The 10,086-nt window shown below is 41.0% G+C and overlaps 1 protein-coding gene across 2 annotated transcripts in view; it reads right to left on the reverse strand.

Annotated features, from left to right (window-relative positions):
* DLG2 (discs large MAGUK scaffold protein 2) overlaps positions 1–10,086 on the reverse strand; it is a 698,848-nt gene that overhangs the window by 553,145 nt on the left and 135,617 nt on the right. The window contains exon 1 of one of the 2 annotated variants that reach the window (XM_035897901.1): positions 1,662–1,739. The exons of the other annotated variant lie outside the window; for it this stretch is intronic. Within the exon in view, the coding sequence (XP_035753794.1) occupies positions 1,662–1,739 (78 nt within the window). Of the gene's footprint in view, positions 1–1,661; positions 1,740–10,086 lie in introns of those variants that run through there. 2 annotated transcript variants of the gene reach the window in all.

Consider the following 10,086-nt stretch of genomic DNA (forward strand, 5'->3'; position numbering starts at 1 on the left):
AGAAATATTTGCAATTACCTTAAAAGGAAATGAGCTAAAATTTTTAAAGCGTTCTTTTAGTCTATGTTACAAGACTCTATAGTGAAGAATATTTTTTCTTCATGAAAACTCTGGCACTGTTCTATGAAATTCTGCATAGTTATTGGAATAATCTATATACATACACGCTTTGAACAAACTGTACTAAATCTGTTTGTAAAGCTCCTGAGTGAGCCCCACTGTGTCAGGAGTGGGATGCGTCCCCTCATCCTGCCTCTGTCATCTTGGAGGAAGCCTGGAAGCAAACGGTCCTCTGGAGGGAGCCCCTCAGGACTAACGAAGATCCAGTCTGCAACTTTTTTTCCTCCCCTAGCAACACACAAACAGCAGGAGAGTTTATATGATGCCCTCTTTGTTGATATATGATCAACGTCAAAGAAAGTTTGACAGTCCCATGTATAGCTTATCTGCATTTCTATTTTCCCTTATGTATACCGTGTGGAATATATAAATCACTATTGTTTGAATAACTTCCCAATGGCTTGGGTGTTCAAATTCCAAAATTACCACACAGCACCTTTTTAACCACTGGGAATATTTTGCAGAAAAAACAAATCTCTGCCCATTCTCCCCTCTCCAACCATAAATATATTTTTGCCAATCATTTTCTCTCGGTGAAGAGCTTTTCCAGTTACAGAGGAATTCAGGCAATGGATAATTACTTAGTGGTTTGGTGGCTGTATTACATAGCATCAGATATATCAAAGAAATAATAAAGCAACCCCTTTATAAATTCTTTGACTACATCAAAGACAGCAAGGAAAAGAGGAAGCCATCATTACCAGACTAATGAGGTAACTTTATAACAGTACATTGAAGTTTTTCCCCCAATCTAATGCTTTTATAAAGAGGAATTAGTCCCATTTTGAAAATGGTTTGTATGTTAATTTAAACAAAACTGGAATGCAGGTTTACTGACTAAATGTTTTCTATATTTAGAACAAAAGGCAATTGCCTTGATATCCCCCAATTATCATTACTGCAAATTCTAAAACAATTTAAGTTTTGCTCATGGAGAAAGAAAGCAGAAGAACCTTACCTACGAGGACTTCCAGAAAACAGCTGGTTACACATGGTTAAATTTTATGAGAAAGAAAATACTGAAAGACAGCATTGCCCATTTTTACATACCTATATCTTTTTAAATAAAAGGGATCCATGTTGCAGCACAGTTTCAACAAGTAACATGAAACAAAATTCTCAAACACTACAAATGCTTAACATGTTATTACATTCTCACTGGTCCCACGCTAGGAAAAAATATACAAGCAGCAAACAATCAACGGCTGTTTAAGAGCTTAATATCGTCCTAGTAAAAATAATGCAGCACAGCAACAAGTTCACTGGAGTGCTCCCTTAACACAAAACATACCAGATGTACAGCTGTTTATCTTGCAAAAAAAAAAATAAATAAAAGAGGGCATAGACTTTGGAAAGGATCTTCTTCCCGGTATTTAATAACTAATATGCAAAGTATTCAAGGATTCTTGTGTGAAATCATGAATACCAATAGGTCGCTTTTTCAGGGTATTTAAAAAAAAAAAGCTAACCAGACACACAACAGGATGCCAGCAGGCAGCTTGCATGAGACATAAGGCTTTATATTCCCACTAGGAACATACCTTCTCTGTTTTTGCTTTCCTGGCGTTATGCACAAACCTGCGTCCCAGCTTCTTGGCATACCAGATAGAGGCAAACATTGTAGGGATGAAGATTTCAGTCTGAATATGCAGCACACACACACAGAAAAAAAAAATAAAAATACCAAAAAACTTCCCCCACGACCGAGATGATACAAATCTAATGCTGGTTAAGGTCTCTCAACTATGCTGTTGCTTTGTCAGGTCTTCTCATGCTGCCTTCGGGAAAAAAAAAAAACCAAAAAAACCCACCCAGTGTGGCCAGTCTGCAGGTGTATTTACATACTGCCAGCAGGAAGTCCAGGGTGAGGCATCTTTGCATCCAGCTCACATCCAGTCTGCTAAGTGCCTGTCTGCAGTTCTTTAGCACTGTCACCACAAACTACATATGTGTCAGTATGAAAGGAAGCTGCAGTAAACTACTGTAGCAGACAGCTCACCTCCTCTTCTCCTGTTCTGAAATTTAACTCCTTGGTTCTCTTCGATTTGCCAGCATGCAACAGAAGCAGCAGCAGTTCAAATGGGAGAGACACGGCACTGCAGGAAAGGAAAGGGGTACAGAAGTGCCAAAAATAGAAATGTATATTAACTGTTAAGGTTACAGTTACAGGTGTTTTATCTGTTTCAGTGCAATTAAGACAGGAAAGGAAAACCTATTTTACTTTCTTCTTGGGATCTATTCAGAGATATTTTTGTTGCCTGGTTTCGGTTCGCAACAGAAAGACATCATAGCTGTTCAGTTCACTTGCTGATGTCACACATGCTTTGCTAAAGGATTTAAGATGCACTCAAGGACTTCTGTTTTTCTTTGATAATGGCTTCATGAAATTGAAAACTGACTTTTTTTTTTTTCCAGATTAATCTTTAAACTTCTGCCCTACCTAAGCTTGCTTTTTTTCTCTTCCTCGAACTGCAAGTTATTTTACATTAGGAGTTGAGAAGTGCTTATGAACATCTATTTTTGCAGTGAAACAGCAATGTACTATTTTCCTTTTGTCACATACTTCAGCTTTAACCCCTGCACCTCTCCTCGGTTATAATCTCTAAACAATAAGCAGGAACATACCCTTTTGGCTCCAGACATATGACTAACCAGATGTTCCTCCCAGCCAGAGGCAGTATCAAAGCTGTAAACTTACAGGGTTTATAGCTATGTATTGTATTTGATAGCATTTGGCATTATAGGATAAATCCTGCCCCTTGGCCTCCCTCCTACAATAGTGGAGATACCAACATGTGGGAGAACCACTGCTGTCCTCTGTGAGGGATCGCATTTGGGATGCACACATGCAAGAGTAATTTCTGCTCTGCTATTCTGTGGTAAAGAGCAAATAAAAATTAATAGATGCATGGCAAAGGAAATACAACCATAGCAACCTACTATAGGGCTTTTGGGGCCAAGGAAACAGTTTTTCTGTCCCAGGATTTTCAGAGAATGCCTGAAACATCCAAGGTGCATGAATTCAAAAGTGAAAATATTCTACTCCCACTTAGGATTCATACAAAACATCCAAGTTACTGGAGCTGGATGGCATTGCCCAAGCTTTGAGCTTCAAGGCATATACTGCTCAATTCTGTTAAGATTATAAAGAGTTCAAATCATTCCTTCAACACATTTTAAAAGAGTAAGTTGTCTAACTACACTGAAATTCTTAGTGACGTTTTTTGCCAAGGAAGCTCCAAAGTGTATGTTTGCTTTTTGCTTGACATCTAAAGCCTTCTGAAAAAATACTTGGTAACCGGTAATGTTTCAGGGAAGGAAAAAAATTCTAATTACTTCCAATTCAGACATTTAGTTAAGCCTAGCAGTCAGAAAGTTATGGCCACGAGACAGAGTAAAACCATCTCTCCTCTGGAGTACGATCGATATAGAAGAGCTACCTGTCCATAACACCAGTCCGACTCTCTGAACCCTGGGCTGATGGTAAGATGGATTCTCCAAGGTGCAAAAACCTTTACTACACCATGTAGCAGACTCGCACCGCTTTCCACATTTGTGGGATGACAGAGTGCCCTACAGTGGAGGGAAAGGAGGAGAAGGAAGAAAGATGGCCTGAAAAATTTAGGAAGAAATCAGAGATTTTGTTTCTAGCTGGGATTGCACTGTAAGGAAACGTGGATGGGAAACAGAAGTGCAGCAAAGAAGCAGCAACATCATTACACAGCTTAATCAACACTATAAATGTTAAAGTAAAAAGAAGAGGAAAAAAAACCCCTTACGTATTATATGCATAAACAGTAGAACACCTCTCCCACTCTACTCCCATACTTTTATGAAGAGAATAAGTATAATTTGAAATCATTGCACTACAACCAAAAAAGGGTACATTCTCTCAAGCAACTATTTATATAGTCTTATGTATATTCAGCTGCTGAGAAAATCGAAGGAAACACTCATTAAACAATAAAACCTCTTTTTTATGACTTCTATCATCAACATTAGCAGCTTTACTGAACTACTTATTCAGGAAAAATAGAGAGCAATAAAAAGCCACAATTCATCCCACAAAGGAAAAAAAAAATAGAATACATTGTTCATTTAAGGAATAATGACAAAGCAATAGGGAGGTAATTTTCTCCACCTACTGAAAACGTTAGATCAAGAAGAATAAATCTCGCCAAATAGCTAATTCTGATTCTAATCAGAAACACATTTTAACTATTTGCATGCATTTGCAGATCTATCCAAACGCTGCAATACAGCAATGGCCAGACTACAAGTCATTTTCTTACAGCTCTGTCATGCAGCAGTCTGCCATACATTGTCAATAGCAGGTTTATTAGGTCTGTACTGGTACCCAGGGATTTTATGATTATTAATATTTTACTGTAACCATAACTAAGCCTGCATTTTACAGAAGCGCTACAAGCCGAGCTGCTTTAGAAGAAGAATTGGAGCTCCCAGCTGCTGTCTGCTCACAGGAGTAATATGTACTTTAGCTTGCTCACTGAAGTGCTACATTACAAGGGCAGAGAGATGCATGCAATTGAGCAGCAATATTATCGCAGACAGGAGATAATCAGTTAAGAGCAAATTTTACAAGGGGCTTCTTGCTGCGAATGAGTGGGTGGATTTCAGTAAACCAAACCACATCTATACCATATATTAACTTGCATCCTTGTACCTCTCTGAGAAGAACTGGTCTTACCACAAGTGGGCACATGGGTATAAACATACAGCAACCATGGTGTTGAATCCTATTATTTTTATGACGTGGCTCCCCAACATTGCAAGCAACAGGAATTGATGCTCAGTACCGAAACAGATGGTGGTTCCAAACACCTTGCCAACTGTTTGCATGCACGGAGTACCACCAATATTTCTGGCGGTCAGCTTCCTCTTTCAGTTTTAACATTGCTGGTTTACTTAAGCAGCCCATGGGAAGAAACGCAGCTTAGCTTTAGGCATGGCATTAATCTTCTCTTGTTAAGGGATAACTTCTCACAGTGCACATGTGGGGTGTCAACCTCCCCCTCACACACCTGCGGTGAAGATAGATGTTAGCTGTAGATTGTGTTTCTCTCCTACCTCTATCGGAATAAATACCCACAGTAGTCATAAAATGTGATGACAAGGCCATTTAAAATACAAATACAGTTCAGTCATAAATAATGCCTTTCTTGGAAGAATAGGAAGACGGATGAACAGATTAGTCATTCAGGGCCTGCAGAGCTCTGTTTCCAGTGAAACGGACAGGAGATGGAACAAGTTAAAAATGAAATACCAAAGATTTAAAACAATCACTTCGCTTCAAGTTTTCGACGTTAACACTCAGCACAGCTGTGGATCCAGGAACAGAGCTGATGATGTGAAACAGAGGTAGCTAGCTTTTTTTTTTTTAGTACTAGGCAACAGCAGATATTGATTTGGCTGACTGTACAAGCGATCATTTCCCAACCCCAACAAAATTAATTATCTTACACAGTTTCATGACGCCAAGACATGTTATTTAATGACCAGAAGACTAGAATAGACGGGAACCTTAATTTCTGCTATTCCATCCAGAAGATATAAACTTCAGGCATTTAGACCTTACAGTAGTTAAATTAGATGAAAGTTCCAAGGTTTTGTAAGGACCTGATTTTTCACTCTGTGTAATAAACAGAGTCAAATAGACAAATGTTCGTCCTCTTTCTAGTGCAACAGGAAATATTCTTATAGGAAAACCATGGACACATTTACAAAAAGGTAGTTACCCCAGTCAGCACCACCAAAACTCATTCTGACTTCTCCTTTGGCCAGGGCAGAGCCTACTCTGTTGCAGTTACAATACACACAAAAGATTAGTTTCTACTTATGACATTTTCTACCAGTTATGATGTTTCATAACAGAATTTTTTTTACTAATAAAAAATTTAAAATTCTGTCACTTTGGCCTGAATTTTAAAGCTGGGGAAAACAAAGTTGCTTAAAGGCTAAATGTTTCCTTGGAGCATCTCAGTCAATGAGAGTGTAGTACTTCTGAGAACAGCCACGTATCCTGACAAAGGAACATTGCAGAGAAGGGAAGGAAAATAAATAAAAAAAAGAAGCAGAAGATTAAGGAAGATGAACATGAAACAGAAGTGAAACCAAAATGCCGTATGTTAAGGATGGCAGACGTTCTAGATCTTCTCTTGCAATTTTTCTATTCCATTTTCTATTTCCAAATTTTTCTATTGGGTTAATATTTCTTGTGCCAAGTCTTTTCTCTTTACAAGTTACCCTTTCAGAAACCTGGCCGTGACATTATGAGTTTGCCCCAGGTTTAATTTCCCCTTAAAACACAAGCTACTGCATGCAGACATCTCCTCCGTCACGTTTTCTGAGGCATGGCAGAACTGTCTTCTGGCAGAGGGCATGAAGAATTTTGTACACAATGTCACAGTACTTCAGAGCAGTAAAGAAATAAAATGCAAGCATTTCCTTCTGTGGACCTCCTTTAAGTGTGAGGCCCCCAAAATTTTGTACCTGCCCTCTGCCATGCAATTATCACTTCTATTTTTATACTCTTATTATTTGATGTGGTAGATGGCACTCAGCTGGCTATGTGAGGTGCAACAGGTCAAGACAAGAGAGGATGAGGCGTTGTGCTACATAACTGCGTGAAATAGAGCTTTAACTGTGAAAGCAGAAGAAATGGCATTGAAATAAGTCCTACGCTAAACACTGAGACCCAGCCCATCCCTACACACAGGGATATATTCTAGCACTTTACAATATAATGGCACAGGAAACAGTGTTTTACATTTAAGCAGTTCTTTTTCCTCTTTTATTTGTTAAGCCTTGGAATGGAGACAAACCTGATTATGGTACTTAATTTTGATTTTAGAAATTGATTTTCCACTCTAGTTTCTGCTGGTGCATAGGAAACTCCAGTGTTACACAAGCAATGTAACAACAATTAACAGCCTTAAAAATAAATAAATACTTGAAAAACGCCAGTTTATTCTTGTCTTTGTCCCTAGCTCAGCACAAATTGGTTCCTGCTTCACCTTTCTGATAGAAATTTTTAAGTTTCTTCCTGCTGTGCTAAGAAATCACAACCAAAATGGTGCATAAAATCCTCAGATGTGCCATTACGCTGCTCAGATTTTTGTGTCAAATCAAAGCACAGTGTATGTAGTACAGTTATGTATTTGCATGGCAAGTACTCCCACAGGAAATAATATAAACTACAAAATTTATCCTTGGGGAGGGAAAAAGAAAGAAGGAACCACGCATTGCAAGCAGCACTAATGTATGTCACCAGTGCATTTTGCAAGGGACTTGCCAAATATAATCCTGAACAAAACTGAATCTGGTGTGGAAACGCTTCTATTACAACACCGGGTATATACCTCCCATCCTGTAAGTATTTAAGTACCTCTGTTTTCTTTGTACTTACAAATAACTCTGCGTGATGGTAGAATATTATCTGTGTTTCAGATAGGGATGAAGTAAGGCACAAAGAAATCATTTGGTAACAGCCATTCAGGAAATCAGAGAACCTGCACACTGGCTGGGAGCCCAAAATCTCCTCTCTCCCAGCATGTGGCCACAGGGTTTGCCATGGCCAAAGCCAGGCAGAGGTGGCATGAACTCCTCATAACTCAGCCCTGTGCCAGTCACAGTTTTCTGTCTGTCCGGAGCAGGCAAGGCGCAGGGGGGCTGGCAACATATGTTTACCTACTCACAAAGTCCAACAAGATATATGCTTTCCATACGATCTCTTTTTAGTGACAGCAAGGGAGGCTGCCTTTAATGTTCATCTCATTGCTAATCACAAAAGAACCCCAAAAAACAGTTGCAGGCACAAGCATGGGACTATATATCACCCTATCATAAACATTATTTTATCCCTGGCTGATTACAAGCTGCCTTCTCTTTCAAAGCCCTCCTTAAATCTCACTTTTCCTTTATCAGCCCCAAGAGAAAAATTTAAAAGTCAGCTTAAGCAGAATCACCACAAGTTATAGCCACTGGATCAGTGAAACACATGGACTCCTTTGACCCAGCATCATTTAACGGTTTGAGGAGAATGTGCCTAGCCCTTGTCCTTATCCAGGCTCTCCAGAAAACCCTTGTGCACCAGACATGTTTCATTGAAACGTTAAAGAATTACAAGTGATGAGACCAAACAGGGTAGCAATAAGCTAACCTTATGCCACCACATCCTTGCAGGCATGGCACACACATGGGTTGAGGCCACTCAAGATGTTTCTGAGCAGCAGCAGAGTCCACGCAGTCCATGCACACCGCTCCGTCCCCTCAGAGCCTGGGCTGCCTTCAGTCACCCTCCCATATGAAACATTAAAGAATTACAAGTGATGAGACCAAACAGGGTAGCAATAAGCTAACCTTATGCCACCACATCCTTGCAGGCATGGCACACACATGGGTTGAGGCCACTCAAGATGTTTCTGAGCAGCAGCAGAGTCCACGCAGTCCATGCACACCGCTCCGTCCCCTCAGAGCCTGGGCTGCCTTCAGTCACCCTCCCAAGCTTCTGCCAAAGCAGCAGTTCCCCACTCCCAGCTGTGACTGTCTCCATCCATATTCTGCTGCTGGTTGGGCCATACCTCACCTGGGCAGCCCCTGTTACCCCCTCACCTCCAGGGGCTCCTACCTGGCTTTTTAATGCTTGTTAGAAAATATAACCCATATGCGGAGAACAAATAAATATAACAGATAATGACTTCAGTTTCAGTTGAATATGAGGAAAAACTTTACTTTGAGGGTGACAGAGCACTGGAACAGGCTGCCCAGGGGGGTTCTGGAGTCTCCTTCTCAGGAGATATTCAAAGCCCACCTGGATGAAGTCCTGTGCAACCTGGTCTGGGTGACCCTGCTTTAGCAGGAGGGGTGGACTGGATGATCTCCCGAGGTCCCTTCCAACCCTTGCCATTCCATGATTCTGTGATACCCGCTGCAGATGCTGTCTGTCAGGTTGTCAGCAATGGATACAGTTCGTTCATTTTCTCTTGGCCTTCTGCTCTTCTTCTTCTCTACATCCCTTTCAGTAAGGACCCTTCCCTCTCTGGTTCTGGCAGGGGGGTTTCAGGTACATCCAGGGGCTCTCTATCCTTCAGCACCTTTAATTAGACATTAAGAGGTGTTCTTTTACTTAGGGACATGCAGGTGAAGCTACTCCTTGTTTTGACAAAGCAAAGACAAATGAAATGAAGAATTAGCTTAAAAATGTGAAATCTATACTTCCCATGAGCTAAATCAGGTGCAATCTTTTCATCTTGAATATAGGCCACAATGGCTTTCATCAGTAACAGTATCGCCAGAATCAGTAATGTGACAGTGTCACCTCTGTCCTTGCTGGACCACCGAGTGACACAGAGTGGCTGTATCCCCTCTAACCAAACTCTCCCATGCTTTGCTCTACTGAATATTGCCTTTAAGTTCCTGTTCACACAAGAGTGGTTATCTCTAGTTGTACTGAAACTTTTAACTCAAGCACAAAGCAAAGCATAAAGCTCACGGGAATTCACGTCCTCAGCTGTTTGTACAGCCATTTTGCTACACACAGCTTTATGATAATATCATCCAACTGGTCACAGCAATTCAGGATATTGATTTGCAAAGGACCAACAGAGTTATCAGAGCCAGCTCTTACTCTGCATAAGCAACCACGCCATACATTTCCATCCAAATTTACCAGATGCCCCAGGGGCTGCAGGGGAATCTCCGCTCCGGCACCTGGAGCATCTCCTCCCCCTCCTTCTTCACCGACCTTGGTTTCTGCAGGGCTGCTCCTCTCACAGCCTCTCACTGCTCTCCCCAACTACTGTTGCACAGCAACTTCCCCCCCTTCTTAACTATGTTATCCCAGAGGTGCTACCACCATCACTGATGGGCTTGGCCTTGGCCAGCAGTGGGTCCGTCTTGGAGCCGGCTGGCATTGGCTCAGTTGGACATGGGGGAGCCTCTGGGACG

The sequence above is a fragment of the Egretta garzetta genome, unplaced genomic scaffold (genome assembly GCF_000687185.1).
Source record: "Egretta garzetta isolate BGI_Z169 unplaced genomic scaffold, ASM68718v1 scaffold20, whole genome shotgun sequence".
Lineage (NCBI taxonomy): Eukaryota > Metazoa > Chordata > Aves > Pelecaniformes > Ardeidae > Egretta > Egretta garzetta.